This window comes from Leopardus geoffroyi, chromosome D1, assembly GCF_018350155.1.
Source record: "Leopardus geoffroyi isolate Oge1 chromosome D1, O.geoffroyi_Oge1_pat1.0, whole genome shotgun sequence".
NCBI lineage: Eukaryota > Metazoa > Chordata > Mammalia > Carnivora > Felidae > Leopardus > Leopardus geoffroyi.
Window position 1 is genome coordinate 58,928,440 of NC_059329.1, and position 19,926 is coordinate 58,948,365.

A 19,926-nucleotide genomic window follows, 5' to 3' on the forward strand; every position below is an offset into this window, starting at 1 on the left:
ATAGTGTGTTAGCACACCTTTTGACTAATCACTTTCTTTAACTTTATGTGTGAATATGTTCTTTTTTTTTTTTCCTTTGTGATTATTTATTTTTGAGAGAGAGGAAGAGAGCATGAGCGGGGGAAGGGGCAGAGAGCGAGGGGGACAGTTTCCGAAGTGGGCTCAGCTGCTGACAGCAGAAAGCCCAGTACAAGGCTCGAACTCATGAACCATGAGATCATGACCTGCGCCAAGGTCAAGCTCTTACCCAACTGAGTCACCTAGGTGTCCCGTGAATATTTTCAACTGTACAGAAAAGATGAAGAGTAAATAAATATTTCTCAACATGCTAAATTCAACAGTTAATATTTTGCAATATTGGCCCTATGTGTTTATTTCTATTCTGTAAAATAGAGGTTAAATCTCGAGGCCTTATTAGAGTCAGTATTTTAGGCAAGAATACTTGATAGATGATGCTGTTTTTCATCACAATGTTTTTATCAAGTTGCCTCTCTATGAATGATGCGAACAGTAGTCACTTAATTAGGTGGTGCTCCCAGATCTTTCCACTGTTCAGGTTCCTTTTTTTCTTTTTTTTTTTATATTTGCAGCTACCAGGTACTAGTCACCTCCAGTAATGGCAAATACGTATTTTTCTCTCTTAAGTATCATTTTGATGTCATGGTATTTTAAAAGTCAGCTCTGGGGCACCTGGGTGGCTCAGTCAGTAGATGTCTGCCTTCGGCCCAGGTCATGATCTCACAGCTCTGTGAGTTCAAGCCCCGCATCAGGCTCTGTGCTGATGGCTCGGAGCCTGGAGCCTGCTTCAGATTCTGTGTCTCCCTCTCTCTCTGCCCCTGACCCACTCACATTCTATTTCTGTCTCTCTCAAAAATAAATAAACATTAAAAAAAATCAGCTCTATCAAGGTATAATATACATACAATAAAATGTAACCATTTCAAGGGAACAGTTTGGTAAGTTTGGACAAATGCATCTCCCTAAATATTCACCACCACAATCTAGATACAAAATATTTCATTCATCCCCCCCCAAATTCTCTTGTGACCAGACAACAATTGACATGCTTTCTGTCTTAAGTTAGTTCAACTCCAACAATATGAGTATTAGATTACTTGGTATTGTCCTACACATCACATGCAAAGATCACCTTTCATGCTTTTATACAGTCTTTTTTTTTTGTCTTAATCTCAGTTTGATGAGCTAGTATGTATTCAAGTTCACTGATTGTTTCTTCTGTGGTGCATAATCTACTGTTAAGGCCATCCTGTCAATTTTGATTTCAGGTGTTACAGCTTCAGCTCTAGGAGTTCTGTTTGGTTCTTTATATTTCCAGTTCATGCCTGCTTATCTTCATGTTTTCCTTTAAATCCTTAGGTGTATTTATAATAATGACTTTAAGTCTTGTCTGCTCATTCCATCATATCTGTGATGTCTGTCTTTCTTTCTTATTGACTGATTTTTTCCTTTAGTTATGGCTCATCTTTTTCCACTTTTCAAATACCTAGTAATTTTTACTGAGTACTAGAAATGGTGAGTGTTTGGTTATTGGGGTGTCTGAATTTTCCTTTCTTCTTTTAAAGACTATTGAGTTTTGTTCTGACAGCCAATTCAGTTGCAGATCAATTTGATCCTTTTGAGGCTTATTTTCAAGCTTTGTTTGGGCTGGTTTAGAATAGCCTTTCCAACAGTGTGGAGGTTCCTCAAAAACTTAAAAATAGAACTACCCTACGACCCAGCAATTACATTACTAGGTATATATCCAAGGGATACAGGTGTGCTGTTTCGAAGGGGCATATGCACCCCAATGTTTATAGCAGTGCTATTGACAATAGCCAAAGTATGGAAAGAGCCCAAATGTCCATCAACGGATGAATGGATAAAGAAGATATGGTGTGTGTGTGTGTATATGTATATGCATATGTATATGTATATGTATATGTATATACATGTGTATATATATGTATGTGTATATATATGTGTATATATATACATATATACACATATATATGTGTATATATATACATATATACACATACATACATACATACATACAATGGAATATTACTCAGCAATCAAAAAGAATGAAATCTTGTTATTCCAACTATGTGGATGGAACTAGAGGGTATTATACTAAGTGAAATTAGAGAAAGACTGATATCAAATGACTTCACTCATATGAGGAATTTAAGATACAAAACAGATGAACTTAAGGGAAGGGAAGCAAAAAGAATATAAAAACAGGGAAGGGGACAAAACAGAAGAGACTCTTAAATACAGAGAACAAACTGAGGGTTGCTGGAGGGGTTGTGGGAGGGGGCATGGGCTAAATGGGTAAAGAGCATTAAGGAAGATGCTTGTTGGGATGCGCACTGGGTGTTATACATAGGTGATGAATCACTGGAATCTACTCCTGAAAACATCATTGCACTATATGCTAGCTAACTTGGATGTAAATTATAAATAAATAAATAAATAAATGAATTAAAAAATTAAAAAAAAAAAAAAGAATAGCCTTTCCAGTAGGGCAAATTTAGCCCTATTACCAATGCATTTCCTTTCTACAGTTTCTTGTTTTACCATGAGTATCCAGCAAGGTTTCTCAACTCTGGCTGGATAGATGGAACATCTTTCAGCCCTATATAAGCTCTTGAGAAGTTTTTAGTTCACAGCTCCGTAGTAGATGTCCTTTCCCTGAGTCATTATCCTTTGCTTCTCCTCATGGAGTCCCACATATTCTCAATTTATTATGGGTTTTTATTAATTTAGTGTATTTTAAATTATAGTTGGCCTTTTTTTAAGTGCCACATTGTCTAAATTTGGCCAGTGAGAGTCTATTTAATGGCTGACTTCCATGTCCTTTTGACATTATTCCCATTAGATTTTTGAACAGTTTCTTGCTTTCTCACACAACAAGCCATCATACACTCACCGTGTATTTTTCCCCTACCAGACTTAGAATTAGCCATTTCTTCATGGAGCTCTGATTTCTTTTAATAAAGAATAGTATTTATTTTTTTATTTAAAAAAAATTTTTTTTAATATTTTTATTTATTTTTGAGACAGAGAGAGACAGAGCATGAGCAGGGGAGGGGCACAGAGAGAGGGAAACACAGAATCTGAAGCAGGCTCCAGGCTCCAAGCTGTCAGCACAGAGCCTGATGCGGGGCTTGAACTCACAGGCCGCGAGATCATGACCTGAGCCGAAGTCGGACACTCAACCGACTGAGCCACCCAGGCGCCCTAAGAATAGTATTTAGACACCAGAGTCTAGAATGTGAAGGTGCTTATTGTTATGAGTATCATTTATTTCTTGGCCCTTTCTTTGTTATTAGAGCTAGGAATTTATTATTTTTTTCACATCATGAGTTCATGTTGATCTTTCCAATTAAAATTTAAAATTAAAAGGATTTTGTTGAACTTCTTTGATTTTATATTATCTTTTTTCTCTTATATTGAAAATCTTGGTTCCTAATATTATCATAATATTTTATTTGCTTTCTCCTGCAGTATATTAAAAAGTCTCAGAATTATAATGGAAATACTAATGGTAATCTATTGAGCAAAATTTAAGATTTCTTTGCAGTTCATTTTGGGTATAGAATATATCTCTACAAGGGTTTCTGCTTCTGATAATAAAGGACTAACTCATATTAGGCTAATCCTCCTTTAGATAACAGTTATTAACCTGGGGTAAAAATATTTAAAGTGATTATTTAGTAGATGTGGAAAACTGCCATATAAAAACTGGAAAGGAATAGACCCTGAAAAGAATGGGACTGTGATATTAACTTGGTGATATTAACATTAAACAGCTCTTTGCAAGGGGTTGTTTTCAAGCATAGAGTTTTGGTCTTAACTGGCTTTAGAATGGCTTCAGGAAGCCCTCAAGTTTGCATATATGTAAATAACCGTCCATATCCTGGGCCAAACCTAAATACATGTATGGAACAGAAACTCCCAGGAGCTTGACAGGAAACAGTAGCTGGAAGGCAAAAATAATTAACAGAAAGTTCAGCTGTTGCTCACCACGGGGGAACAACATCAACCATTAAAATATTGGAGTGGTTGTAATATCAAAGTAAACTACAGGACAAGAAATATTAAAAGGGATCATTTATAATGATTAAAAATAAGGTGTTCATCATCTTCTCCATCAAGAAGACATAACAATTCTCAGGGCGCCTGGGTGGCTCAGTCAGTTGGGCATCCGACTTCGGCTCAGGTCAGGATCTGAGTTTGTGAGTTCAAGCCCCACTTCGGGCTCTGTGCTGAGCTCAGAGCCTGGAGCCTGCTTCAGATTCTGTGTCTCCCTCTGTCTCTGCTGCTCCCCAGCTCCCGCTCTGTCTCTTTCTCTCTCAAAGTTAAATAAAAACATTAAAAAAAAAAAAAAAAAGAAGAAGAAGACAGTGTAACAATTCTGGATGTGTATATAACTAATAATAGAGCTACTAAGTACATGAAGCAAAACTGGCCTAACTGAAAGGAGAAATAAACAAATCTACCATGGTAGTTGGAGATTTCAACATTCCTTTCAGTAATTAGAAGAAGGAGCTAGAAAATCAGCAAGGATACAGGAGACTTGAACAACACTATCAACTAATTTTACCTTAATTGGCATTTAAAGAAGACTCTACCCTACAAGAGTATAGAGTATTTGTTCTCTTAAAGTACACACAGAATGTTCAGCATAAACCAGTGTCAAGTTAGTTTAAAAGTATTGATATCACTCAGAGTATGTTCTCTGACCATCAGAATTAAATTAAAAATCAATTAACAGATACCTGAAAAATCCCCAGATATTTGGAAATTAAGTTATTTAAACACAACAATCTGTGGCTGCCTTAAAACACACACGCACACACACACCTTTATGGCAAAAGCTATTTATTATCTCTCACCATTCTGGGTGTTGACTATGCATTTCTTTTGCAGGTTTTTCCTGAGATTACTCAAGGAGCCGCATACATCTTAGAGGGTCTGCTAGAGGGCTAGGCCTTTTTTCCAAATGGTCTTTCATCCTCAATTATGCTAAACTGGGCTTCCTTACATGATGGAGATACATTCCAAGAAATCAACTTTACTTGCACTTATCAAATCTCTGCATCAAATTTGCATATTTTCCATCAAAGCAGATCACATGGATAAACCCAGAATCAATGCGAGAGGGGACTACTTGGATAGCAAGAGGCATGATTCATTGGGAATAACAGTTTACCAAAATCGATGGGACTTTGGTTAAATCATTTTTCTCATCTATAATGGAGTTTATGATATCCATCCTCAGAATTGTTGTGTGGATTGAATGAAACGGTATAATCCTATGTGACAAAAGTTGTTTAGTGTGTTTTTAAGAAACCAAAGGTAATTTAGAATGGCAAATACTACTATCTACCATTATTCATTTCCTACACATGCCAGGCATTGTCCTAAATAGTAGAGTTGCAACAGACACAGTCCTTACCTTAGAGAAATGATATTTTGAAGGTAAAGTAACTAAGCCCATATTAGATTTACAGACTTTATAACTTTATCCACATGTCAAGCCAAAAAGTTTTATAAACTCAACTGTGGCTTAACATTTGGATGTGCTTATGTTAAATTTTATATTAAAATCAGTTAATTGACATTGTTAATACACCAAGATTATGTATCTATAAGATACATCTGTAAGATGTGGCTTTTCAAAGCATCATTTTATTTATTTATTTATTTATTTTTTAACGTTTATTTATTTTTGGGACAGAGAGAGACAGAGCATGAACGGGGGAGGGGCAGAGAGAGAGGGAGACACAGAATCGGAAACAGGCTCCAGGCTCTGAGCCATCAGCCCAGAGCCCGACACGGGGCTCGAACTCACGGACCGCGAGATCGTGACCTGGCTGAAGTCGGACGCTTAACCGACTGCGCCACCCAGGCGCCCCTCAAAGCATCATTTTAAAAAAACTCTATCTCTTGGGGCGTTTGGGTGGCTCGTCAGTTAAGCTTTCGGCTCTTGATTTCAGCTCAGGTCATGATCTCACAGTTCTTGAGATCAAGCTTCACGTCTTGAGATTAAGATTCTCTCCCTCTCTTTCTGCCCTTTCTGCACTCAACATATGCATGCTTTCTCTCAAAAAATTAATAATTAAAAAAAATTTTGAAGTAAAGTGAAAGACAACACACAGGATGGGAAAAAATAATCTGCAAATCATGTATCTGATGAGGGACTTTTATCTAGAATACATGAAAACTTACAATAAAGACAAAGACAAGGGGTACCTGGGTGGCTCAGTCAGTTGAGTGACCGACTCTTGATTTTGGTTCAGGTCATGATCTCACTGTTGTGAGATTGAGCCCTATGTTGGGTTCCATGATGAGTGTGGAGCCTGCTTGGGATTCTCTCTCTCTCTCTCTCTCTCTCTCTCTCTCCCCCTCTCTCTGCCCCTCTCCCCCACTTGTACTCTCTCTCTAAATAAATAAATATTTTTTAAAGGGCAAAGACAAAACAGCGACAGTCCATTTTAAAAATGGGCAAAAGGTCTGAATAGACAGACATTTCTCCAGAGAAGATACACAGATGACTAGTAAGCACATGAAAATATACTTGACATCATTAGTCATCAAGGAAATACAGATCAAAACTACAATGAGATACTACTTCATACCACTAGAATGGCTAGAATCAAAAAGAAAGACGTTAACAAGTGTTTTCCAGATATGGAGAAATGTTAACCCTCACACCCTGCTGGGAGGATTATCAAATGAGGCAGAAAACAGCCTGGCATTTCCCCAGTGGTTCAATATAGCATTATTTTATGACCAAGTAATTCCAGTCCTAGGTATATACCCAAGAGAAAAGAAAGCATGTTTACACAAAAACTTGTACACTAATGTGTAAAGGAACATTATTCATATTAGACAAAAAACTGAAATCACCCAAGTGTCAGTTAACTGACAAATGGATAAATAAAATGTGGTGTATCCAATAGAATGTTATATAGTCATAAAAAGGAATGAAATACTGATACATGTTACAACATGGATGAACCTTGAAACATTATGCTAATTCAAAGAAGCCAATCACAAAAGACCACATATGGTTCTATTTATGTTAAATGTTCAGAATATGGGCTCCTGGGTGGGTCAGTCAGGTAAGCATCCAACTTCAGCTTAGGTCATGATCTCACCGTTCGGAATTCGAGCCCCACATCAGGCTCTGTGCTGACAGCTCACTGCTAAAAAATGTTCAGAATAGGCAAATCTGTATATAGAGAAAGAACAATAATTGAAATGAGGGGTGAGAGAGCAATAGTTAAAGGATACGAGGTTTCTTTTGGAGGTGATTAAAATGTTCTAAAAAGTGATTGTGGTGATAGTTGCATATCTGTGAATATACTGTAAATCACTGAACTGTACACTTTAAATGGATGAATCTTATAGTATATGCAAGCTTTATCTCGGTAAACAGTTGTTAGAAGAATAAACAGGTTTTTGCAAGGCTATTTACCAAACACTGTCTCCAAACCAAAAATTCTAATTGCTTTATAAAGATGTATATGATATCCAAAACCACTGAATTGTACACTTAAAAATGATTAAGATGGCAAGTTTTATGTAATGTGAATTTTATCTCCATTTTTAAAAAGATGTATGCTTAATCTTAGGAATACAAGATAAATATAGCAATGAGAGCTCAGTGAAACAAGTCAGAAGTCAGAGAATTTTTTTTTTTCTGAGTAGGCTCCATGCCCAGTGTGGGGCTTGAACTCATAACCCTGAGATCAAGAGTCACTTACTCTACCAACAGAGCCACCCAGGTGCCCCCAGAGTTCAGATCAGTTTTAATACCAGCTCTCCCGATGGAGAATCTAGAGAGTGATCAGAATCGCATGCCAGAAGGGTTCAGTGAGCACACTTGTTTGTCCAGAAGTCCCACAGAAGGCTATAAAGTGAGGGTTGGAATTATCAAATAATCAACATTTTGTCAGTGGAACCTTCCAATGTCGAAGAAAGAGACCACCTCTCTAATACGTGAAACAGTGAAACTGACTTTACTACTTGCTAAGCAAGAGAGTAATACTTACAAACACAATCTCTAAACAAAATAGAACCGTTATACAAGGTTTTAAGAATTGTGGATTTCAGGGATTGGCAGATTTTCAAAACCGAAAATGTTTTACAGATTGGCTCACCTCTGGCTGTGGTGTATAGGGATTGGTGGACTGTCAGAAGCAGGAGTAGAAGCTTGAACACTGGTGATTTCTGGAGTGAGGCTGTGGTTTACTGGCTGCCTTGCAGATGTGTGGGGCTGTCACTGGCTGACTTTCAGAGGCCCGGCTATTAGAGCAAAGCAGTTACTGTTTGATTGGGACAGGTTTAGACTGGTTCTGCGGTTACGTGCTTATGGCTTAGAACAAGAGTCAAAGCACAAGCAGTCTTTCTGTTTCTTGAATTTGGAGAATTCAGTTTGGAGAATTTTATTGCTGTATTTTATTATTTCTGATAGCTACATCATAATTTAACTTAAGTCTTTACCCAGTAGTTCAGTCAGGAGTCATGGAAATTTTTAACCAGGGAGTGACATGGTGACCTTTGCAAACTTGTAAGAGGTAGATTATAGAGAAGAAAAAGTCCAAGAGATAGGTTAAAAGGCTGTCAAAAAGGCTGGATTTTAGGATATCCTGAGGCCTAGCCTTCCTAAGAGGGGAAGAATGCAGATTTGATGGTGTATTCATATCTTCCTGTTCATAAGTTAGGTTTGATGTGTCTTGTCAAGATGCGAGTGTGCCGGGGCGCCTGGGTGGCGCAGTCGGTTAAGCGTCCGACTTCAGCCGGGTCACGATCTCACGGTCCGTGAGTTCGAGCCCCGTGTCAGGCTCTGAGCTGATGGCTCAGAGCCTGGAGCCTGTTTCCGATTCTGTGTCTCCCTCTCTCTCTGCCCCTCCCCTGTTCATGCTCTGTCTCTCTCTGTCCCAAAAATAAATAAACGTTGAAAAAATAAATAAATAAAGTTTAAAAAAAGAAAAAGATGCGAGTGTGCCATTTGCCCTCATTTCTGTTCTTGTGTTTCCTCTCCTCTCTCTACTTCTATTCCCCGCTCCCTCTCCCCCTCTCCAAGTGAAAAATTAACCTCTATGCCAAGGAAGCATTGCTAGTGAGTACCAAGATTATTCTAATTAGTAAATCAAGAATAACTTAAAAAACACATTGAGGAAAAAGTGCCTTGATGTCTCACCATTTTCTTGGTTTTCTTAGATAATTAAGTTGAAAGCTGAAGCCCGGCTGGACCTGCTAAAGCAGATCGGTGTTTCTGTGGACACGTGGCTAAAGAGTGCAATGAATCAAGTAATGGAAGAACTGGAAAATGAACGATGGGCTCGCCTTCCTGCAGTGACCAATAATGGCACTTTACACTCGGTAGGATTTCTCTTCTTGGCTGTAATGGGCAGACTTTCACTGAAGGATGCTATTCTTTGACTGTGTCACCAAACCTGATAATAGCCAAAATTTAAAAGAAAAAATAACGGTTTTGCTAGCAGTTTGGTTTCTTTTCTTTGGCCTGTCACTGAGTTAAACTTGGTGCAGGAAGAGGGAGAAAGTCATGCTTTTTATTTTTAATATGCAGTGAAGAACATATTATCACTAGTTGGTTTATTAGTGCCACTTTACCAAATTCCTTATCCCATCATGAAGTAGATATGTTTCTTGTCTGGAAGTCATGGAATAAAAATTTTAATCTAGTGTTTCTGAATTTCTCAGAGGTCTTCTCTGAAAACTGACATCCAGAGAGTCAGAAACAATCTTAAAAAGAGAAAAGGGGGTGCCTGGATGGCTCAGTTGGTTGAACGTCCAACTCTTGGTTTCAGCTCAGGTCATGCATGATCTCACAGTTCATGAGATCAAGCCCCATGTGCCTGGGATTCTCCCTCTCCCTCTCTCTCTGCCTCTCTCTCTCTTTCTCTCTGAATAAGTAAATAAACTTAAAAGAAAAAAGAAAGGAACACTTTTAGTCTCTGGCTTAATTATTTGATTCACAAGGGCTTTCACACTCTGTTCACTGTATTTTTCATCAGGGAGACAGTGCAAGTATGGTCAGAGCTCAAGCTAGCATTTTCTTGCTTCAAGTCCAGGGCATTTTCCACTTTGATGTCATCCAGTTCAACCTTAGTTATTCATGTTGGAGATCTGAGTGCCAGAAAAGTTCATTGACTTGCCTGTTATTACATAAGTGGATATATGATGTCTATAGCTGGTCAGACTAAAGTAATTCCTACTGCTGCTTCCTACCCATTACTCTGTCTCATCCTGTTTATTTCCTTATGGCATTTATTACGATCTTTGCTTTGTGTTCTTTGTCTGTCTTCCTCTCTGGAATGTAATTACCATGTCTGTCTGATTCAGTGCACAGCAAAGTGCCTGGCACATAGTAAGTACTCAATAAATATCTGTTGAAGGAAGAAATGAAAGAATGGATGGCTGAATAGATGGAATAGTGGCAAACTAAAAGCTAAAACTCTAATCTCACAACTTCCTACTGTATCCAAAGTGCCTCTTCAGCGCTTGTGCCCTTCAGATAAAAGGCATCCTTGCGAGAGAAATTGGCTAAAGTTTAAGAACATTCCTGAAAGTTTTGTCAATTTTTTCACATAGCATTCTGATTTTCTAATGGGAATACACTTGCGCATTTTAAAAAGATTGCGTGTGGATGTGCATTTTAAGGAAAAGCAATCTATTGAAAGTTTATTTTTATTTGACTATTAATGGTAATCCAGCTAGAGAAAATAGGCACACATCACCTACTTGACGTCAGGGTTAGAAGAGCCTGGCCTGTTTTTAATACAATAGAGTTGTTCCATGTCATGGAATATCTCTTTCTAATGCATCTTTTGAATGTCACAGTTACCATCTACTTCAAGTAATTTTGTTGTACAGAATTTAGGATGACGGCAAATCCCAGGCACACACTTTCTTTTGGCCTCTTCAGTAGCACTGTTGGCAACCAATAAACCCATGATTTCTCTTGGACTAGTATCTTTTCTAACTAAATCAACTGGGCAGGCATTTATCCCCTCCCTGTGTGCCTACTTTCTGAGCAAATTGGAGATGAACAAGAATTGGTCTCTCTCGTTGAAGAGCTTGCAAGCTGGTAGAGCAGACAGACCTCAGACCTTTATGGATCTTAGTGATCCATGGCAGTGTATGACTGGGTTCCTCTGTGGCAAACTTGAAACGCCTACTTCTAACTCATCAACACACCTTGGAAAAAACACTTCTCTCTGTGTTTCAGAGAGAAAGTTAAGTTAAATGATCTAAGATCCCCTCCAACTCCAAAATCTTACGATTTTGTGAAATGCTATTAAAAAAGTTTAATACCAGGTGGAAAAATAGGAAAGACGTTTGCCCCATGAAGGAACTGTCAGTTGAGATAGTCCTTGAAGAATTTTAACATGAGATAAAGAAGGGCTTCTGAGTGTGAAGGAAGGAAATGAAGAAGATATGCCTAGTACAGTCTGTCAGTGAGTAGTACATTCTGGTAGTAAGTGTTGAATAAATTCGGTGTTTTTGAGAACTGTCCAAAGACATGAGCTCATCTAGAAACATCACATTTTCTGCGAAGAGAACATTTTGCAATCCTAACCCATTCTTCCTTACCTCTAGTCAGTATCATGGAGCTTGTGTCATCCTGCTTTCAGCTGAGGGATATATTTTGTGGAAGCTCTACTAACAGTCCAGTAGTGCCCCCTTTATCCATGGTGTCACTTTTTTTGGTTTCAGTTACCATGGTCAGCCATGGAAGCAACTATCTAGACGCAGATGATCCTCCTGACCTATTGTCAGAAGGTCAGTGGTAGCTTAACGCTGCGTTACAATGCCTACGTCATTCACCTCACTTCATCTTGTCACGTAGGCATTTTATCTCACATCACCACAGGAAGAAGGGTAAGTACAGTACAATAAGGTATTTTGAGAGAGAGAGACCACGTTCACAAACTTTTATTACAGTATATTATTGTAACTTATGTGTTATTACTATTGTTATTTATCTCTTACTGGGCCTGATTTATAAATTAAACTGTAGCACAGGTATGTATGTGTAGGAAAAAACATAGTCTGTAGGGTGTGGTCCTACTGGTACTTCTATGGGTTCAAACATCCACTTGCGGTCTTGGAACACATCTCCTGCTGATAAGGAAGGGAGGCTACTGTGTAAATAAAGGAGAGATGTGGGCACAAAACAGCTTAATGAAGTCCCAGTATTTATTTAACCTGCTTTTAAATGACTGCACTGAAGTAATTTAGAAGAAGTTGTATCTCTTCTCTTCACACTGGCAGCTGCTGGCTAGGATCATGAAGCAGAAATACACATCTGGGGACCAAATTATTTCTTCCATTATAGATGCCAACAAAAGCATTAGTCATCAAGTTTAGAGTTCCCTTCCATCGGGAAAACATGGTTAATTTTAATGTTACACATTAACAGTGTAAAGGGCCTTATTAGAAGATAAATGTTTTTAAAATATATAGTCTTTTTACCTTACAGAATAAGGAAGGAACTATACTTTCTTGAGTATTAACTTTTTGCCTTCTGTATTATGCTGTGGTACAGATAGAGGGTTGGGAAGAAACATAGAAAAAGAATCACAGAATACAGCAATATTTTTTAATGGAGAAAATTCTTTAATATTTTTAAAGAATCACAGAATACAGCTACTCAGCTGATGGTAAACTAGAGTTCATACATAACCTCTTATGGTTAGATTGCTACCAGTAGCCCAGTCAGCCTTTCTGCCAGTCATTCCTCCCTTCTCTTATTTTCCTTTCTTCTCTTACTCAAAAACCCATACTCAGTTTAATTTTGAAGTTATATTAATTTTAGAATAGAAAAAGTTATAAAACTGGATTAGAAAAAAATTAGAAAGTTAGGTAGAGGAAAAAAAATGACCCCAAACTCCATCCTTATGACACCACTGTTAGCAACTTGATGGAATTCTGTCCTCTATTCTTTTTTTAAACATATTTGTCATAATAAAGTTAATTTTGTATATTTTTCCATCTAGCATTACATTTTGCTGGACAGTCTTCATAATCTTTCTTTTCATGTCTGTGTAGTATTCCCTCAGGAAGGCATACCATAATTCACTTAACTGCTCTCTTATAGGTTCAATATTTAGATTGCTTCCAGATATTATAAATAAATAATACTCTGAAAGAGTGTCTCTGAAAGAGATATTTGTGTACATACTTCTTTTTTCCATAGTGGGAATAGATTTCTATAATACAGATTCTTAGAAGTAGAATTCATAGGTTGGAGATTTATAGTTCTTTGTTTAAGGTTGGGTTTTGTTCTTTTTTTCCCCCTAGATTCTCAAACTATAGCTGACAGTGTTTACATGACTTCCTTATCTTCAGCCATTTCCCCTATCATTTCCCCTATATAACAGACATCCTGGCATCCACTTTGTTGTGCAACCTCCCTAAGAGCGTGAGCATTTTGCAGAGTTGCATAGAAATAAATTCTGACTTTCCTCATTATGAAGACCATGCTGAATAATGTGTTTGAAAGGCAAGGAAATTAAATATTTTTAAACATCAGGATGGTAGTTTAGTTCTCATCTGCCTCGTTAAATGCCTAATAGTCTTTGCAGTATAATGGGTTTTGTTTTTGAAATATGAAAATCTGTTTGTTGGCTTGTCCTAATCCCGAAGGAAAGAAACCATGGCTTTTTGTAATGAAATAAATGTAAACAGTAGAAAATAATAGCATACACCTGCAAAAATTTTTGGGCACTTCCGTATTTACAGTTTTTCCAAGTGGTTAGTGGTCTTGTTATTGGATTAAACTCCATACCCAAATAGGCCACACTATTATTGAAACTGACATTTCATATTTTCAGTAGGATCAATTTAATTTAATTCAGTAAGCATGTGTGGAGCCTGCACGCCTCATGAGACCCTTTGCTAAGTGCTGGGAGTTACAAACTGAGTATAATGTCTGCTGAGTTTGTATCCACAGATTGAGAGAACCAGTCTCACTAACAGCCAAGACCAAAAGATGGGCATTGAAAAGATGTGGAGAATTTCAGTTCTAAGAGAAGTATCTCCAGCTGTATTGTGTTCTTTAACTTTCTGCATACCCATAACAACAAGTAAAGTACCTGACACAAATCCATATACGTAGTACATGTTCAAAAATACTAATCCACACCTGAAGATAAAGCAGTCTAATTCCACCAACTGACCTTAAAATATTATTAAAAAGAGGAAGTTCACAAAAAAGCATCTCTACTGTACCAGGTACTATGTTAGGCACATTCATACATTATTTCAATTAATGATCACAATGGTCCTGAATGTATTTACAGATGAGAAGACAGACTTGGAAGAATTAAATATCTCCCAGTGGCACACAGCTAGTAAGTGGAGAGAGCTAGATTTGAACCCGCATATGTCTGCTTCTAAAGCCCTGCTCTTTACCATACTTTTTTTCCTTTGATGATTCTGTTGAATCATCATTGAACATCCTATTTTTGATGTAATTAATCATCTTATAACATCTTCAGGTACTACGTGGCCAGTTGTCATTAAAATTCTTAAGCTTTACTGATATTTTTTGACAGCTTTGCTGAGGTATAATTGATAATATAGTAGGCTACACGTATTTAAAGTGTACAATTTGATATATTTTGACATGTGTATACAGCAGTGAAACCCTTGTGACAATTAAGATAATGAACATATCCACCACCCTCAAAAATTTCCTCATGCTCCTTCCAGCCCTTCAGTCAACCACTGATCTGCTCCCATTGTGGGTTAGTTTATATTTCCTAGAATTTTGTATGAACAGAATCATACAATATGTACCTTTTTTTTTTTTTTTTTTGGTCTTTCACTCAACATGATTATTTTGAGGATCATCCGTGTTATTGCTCATCAATAATTGATTGTTTTTTTTTTTTTTATTGCTGAGTAGTATTCCATTGTATGAGTACACCACAGTTTGTTTATCAGTTCACCTGATGATGGGCATTTGGGTTTTGGAGAGACTATTACAAGTAAAACTGCTTATGTTTTGAGTGGGTCAGAGAGTGAGTATGTGTTTAACATTTTAGGAAACTTCCAAAGTGGTCGTACCATTTTACGTGCCCATCCAAAGGGTACTAGTGTTCTAGTTGTTTCGCAGCCTCACCAACTCTTGGTATGGTTGGTCTTTAATTTTAGATATTCTAATGGGTGTGCAGTAGTGTATCGCTATATTTTTGATTTGTATCTCACTGATAATGTTGAGCATCTTTTCATATGCTTATTTGCCATCTGCATATATTCTTTGGTGAAGTGTCTGTTCAGATCTTTTGCCTATATTTTATTGCTTGTTTTCTTTTTATTGAGTTTTGAGAATTCTTTTTGTATTCTGTATACAAACCCTTTATCAGATAGATGATTAATTTTCTCCCAAATCAAGTCTATGGCTTGTCTTTTCATTTTAACAGTATCTTTTAAAGACCAGACATTTTTAAGTTTGATGAAGTCCCCACTTAATTTTTTTTTTTTTCTTTTATGGACCATGCTGTGGTGTGGTATGGTATGGTAGCTTTCACAAGCTATGATTTCTTTGACAAATAAATCTTTGCCAAACCCAAGGTCATATAGATTTTCTCCTATATTTTCTTCTAGAAATTTTATAGTTTTGGGTTATACAGTTAAATCTGTGACCCAGTTTGAGTTAATCTTTGTATATATGTATATGTATATCCTTTTTGTTGTTGTTGAAAAGACTGCCCTTTCTCCACTGAATTACCTTCACATCTTTGTCAAAAATAATTAACCATATATGTGTGGGTTTATTTTTGGACTTTTTGTTTCGTTCTGTTGATCTATTTATCTGTCCTGATGCCAATGCTACATTGTTTTGATTAATGTAACTTCATAATTAGCCTTGAAGTTAGGTAGTGTAAATTCTCCAACTTTCTTCTCCCTCTCTCTCTCTTTTTTTAAATTTTAAATCCAGGATATTTAACGTCCAGCTTTCTTCTTTCTCAAGGTTGTTTTGGGTATTCTGGGTCCTTTGCATTTCCATATAAGTTTAAACTCCCATTTTCTACAAAAAAAAACAAAAAACAAAAAACAAAAAAAAAAAACCCTACTAGGATTTTTAAAAATAGGATTGTGATGAATCTATTTGTAAGTCAGTTTGAAGATAGTTGATGTTTTAACAATATTGAGTCTTCCAACCCATTAACATAATACCTCCCCATTTATTTAACTTTAATTTCCCTCAGCAGTGTTTTATAGCTTTCAGTGTATAGGTCTTGCATCTTTTTTCAGATTTATCTCTATTTTAAAGTTTTTGGTGCTGTTTTAAGTGTTTTTTAAATTTCAATTTACAATTGCTCATTGCTAACATACAGAAATATAATTGATCTTTGCGTATTGATCTTATATCCTGTAACTTTGCTAAACTCATTTATTAGTTGTAGTAGCTTTTGTGTAGGTTTTCTGTGTAGATAATCATGTCACCTGCATATTATTACTACTGTAACTGTTAGCATCTCCAGTAGTTTAGGGCCAATGGATGTTCTTGCCTTGTTTCTGCACTTAGGGAGAAAGCATTCAGTCTTTTACCATTAAGTATGATGTTAACAGACGGGTTTTTGTGGATGCCCTTTACCATATTGAGGAGTTTCCTCTATTTAATTTACTAATAGGAATGGATGCTGAATCTTGTGAAATGATTTTTCTTTTTTAGTTTGTTTATATGGTAAATTGCATTGATGATTTTTCAAATATTAAACAAACTTTTGTATTACTGATAAACTCTACTTGTATCATGATACATTACCCTTTTTATATGTTGATTGAAATTGTTAAATTGGATTTGTTAAAATTTTGATGAGCATTTTTGTCTCTGTTCATGGCAGAGATTAGTCTATAGTTTTCTTCTCTTGAAATGTTTTTGTCTGGTTTTGGTATAATGGTTGTCTCAGAATAATTTGAAAAGTATCCCTTCCTCTTCAATTTTCTGGAAGCTTATGTAGAATTGTGTAGAATTTTTCTTTCTTAAATGTTTGATATACTTCATCAGAGTGTGTTATCTGAGCCTGAAGTTTTCTTCATGGAAGTTTTCTTGTAACAACAAATCCGGTGTCTTTAATAGATAAAGAGTCATTCAGGTTATTCTTCTTGAGTGGATTTTGATCATTTGTGTCTTTCAAGGAATTTGTCCATTCTATCTAAGTTGCCAACTTTATTGGAACAAGTTGTTTATAATATTCCTTTATTCTTCTTTCATTACCTAGAGAATCTGTAGGGGCATCACTTCTCTCATTCTTGATATTGGTTATTTGTGTCTACACTTTATTCCTGATCATTCTGCTAGAGGTTTATTCATGTGATAAAGAACTAGATTCGGGGGCGCCTGGGTGGCTCTTGGAAGCACCATCTTTGCTAAGAATTCTCAAACGGGGACTGGGCACAGGCACTCAGCAGGGTACCTTTGTCGGTTAACTGTCAGTCTTCAGCTCTGGTCCTGATCTCACAGTTCCTGAGTTCAAGCCCCCCATTGGGCTTGTTCTGGCGATGTGAAACCTGCTTGGGATTCTCTCTCCCTCTCTGCCTCTCCCACTTGCTCTCTCTTTCTCTGTCTCTCAAAATAATAAATAAATAAGTTTAAAAAAAAGAATGAATCAGCTTTTGACTTCACTGATTTTCCCCCCTGTTGTTTTTCTGTTGTCTTTTGTATTGATTTCTGCTCTGGTTTTTATTTCCTTTACTCTGATTTGTTTGGATTTAAATAGCTCTTTCCTAAGTTGATGAAATTGTTTCCCATTCCACAGGGATCACTGTCCTTAAGTGCATCATGTCCAGGGTTCATATATTTTGAACAGTTTTTTAGTTGTTTCTGGAAGGAGTTTAAATCTGGTCCCTGACGCTCCCATCTTATCTGGAAACAGAAATCCACTTTGCTGATATTTTCAATGTTATCTTTTATAATCTACTTGTGTTGTATTTGGAATGATGTTCAATATGGTCACTTCTCTGTCCAGATGAAGCTCCGAGGTTCTGCTAGTGAGTTGTAAGGAGCAAAATAGAATAATGATTTAAGTACTTTCTAGGTATTGAGCGTGTGTTAGGGGTTTAAATATGTCACCTAATTTAATCTTTATGATATGAAGTAATTGTCTTCATTAAAAGATAAGGTCATTGAAGTTGAGAAGTTCAGTAATTTGCCCAAGGTCACACAGCCGTAAATGGCACACTCAGCATTCAAACTCAAGTCTGTCAGACCCAGGGACCTAGTATTGCTTTCTAGTTCATTACAGTCCCATAAAGTTGATGAAACCCTTCAGAGGTTGTTTTGCTGAGTACAAGGAGATAGCTAATAATACCAACCCAGAAATCTGCTTCTTATCTGCCCTTGCAAAGAGAGTAAGCATTTTACAACATCTAAGAAAGGAAAAACATTAGCACAGCTGGGAAGAATAGTTTTAATTGAAGTTCTGTCAGGTGACAGGAAGGAAAAGGGCTAAGAGAGCAGTTGTTAAGAAACAGAGGAAGAATGTGATTTTAGAAATGCTGGGTCAAGAAAATATTGTAACAGCGAGGTTACAGAGGGTGGAAGAGGGAAAAGGCAGAAGTTGTTCCACAGTGACATACTTTGGAAAGCTTCTGGAGCCATGCAAAAGCACATGGCCCTGACCCCTTTTGCTGTCACTGCAACCTTTCATTCCCTTCTGAGACTCAAACAATGGACTCAAAATAAAGGGGAAAGAAAGGAATGTTTAGTACCAAACAGTGTTGCCAAGATAAAATGTTTTGGATTGATTCCCAGTGCCAAAGCACAGTGCATATTAACATTCCTTCTATATTTTTGGAAATGTGTTCTACCCACACTGGCTTTAATTTTAGTTTTTATAGATATACGGGTGTTTTGTGTTGTTTTGTTTCAATGCCCACAGTTGTGGGGTTTTTTTAACGTCTATAACCTTTACTAGAGTATGAAAGCAGTATCTTCTGTGTAGATATGTTTACATTTTATGGCAGTTTTTAGCATGTGATCCTCACCTTTTATATGACACAGTGCCTTTTTGGAGAACAACGGAATCATAGCCTGAGATGATTTGAAAGGTCATGATTTGAGCCTATTTTGTCATTGACCTGACTGACCATAGATGAAATTATTTGTAAGATGAGGCACATGATTATCTGACTCAGCTGGGAAGAATTTCCAATAATAGTTATAAAATAATGAGAATATTACAAGGGCTCATGAAGTGTAGGCAATACATTTGACAGGAAATATGTGCTACTTATTCTTTTAGAACACTCCCCCCCCCACACACACACATTTCTATAAAATTTTATTAGGGAAATAGCAGTTAAGAATAGAGTCAGTTTTAAACATTAGTGCTCAATAGAAATCACTTTAATTCACTAAAAAGTAAAAGTGGACTGTATAGGAGGCCTCTACTTTGCAACTCACTGAATGCCAGGAAGTCTTCTCTGACCTTCCTATTCACAGGACCCCCTGCGCACTCAGCATTTAGTTGTGAAGGCAAGAACATCCATTGGCCCTAAACTACTGGAGATGCTAACAGTTACAGTAGTAATAATATGCAGGTGACATGATTATCTACACAGAAAACCTACACAAAAGTATGAGTATGAGCTTTTGCAAAGCAAACCATGTCCTCCATTTCATATCTAAGAGCCTAGCACAGTGTTCAGCATGTTGTAGATATTTGATATTTCAGTTAATCAGTCTATTGTGAGACTGATTCTGACCATCCATTTCTTATATCTTTAATGTGTAAACATTTGTGCCTTCGGGTGTTTGAACATATGAAAAAGTAGCTAAATAGATGTTTATATGTAGCTAGAAACAAAGAAACTTTGCCTGTTTTGTTTCCTCTTTTGTAGATTTTTACTTTAAAAAGTAAGACATATTTG

General features: G+C 36.8%; 1 protein-coding gene across 4 annotated transcripts in view; it reads left to right on the plus strand.

The window, feature by feature from the left end:
* Window positions 1-19,926, plus strand: part of FCHSD2 (FCH and double SH3 domains 2) — a 303,187-nt gene that overhangs the window by 269,448 nt on the left and 13,813 nt on the right. For all 4 annotated transcript variants that reach the window (XM_045484109.1, XM_045484108.1, XM_045484111.1 and 1 more), the window contains one exon: window positions 9,238-9,399. In XM_045484109.1, the coding sequence (XP_045340065.1) occupies window positions 9,238-9,399 (162 nt within the window). The remainder of the gene's footprint in view (window positions 1-9,237; window positions 9,400-19,926) is intronic.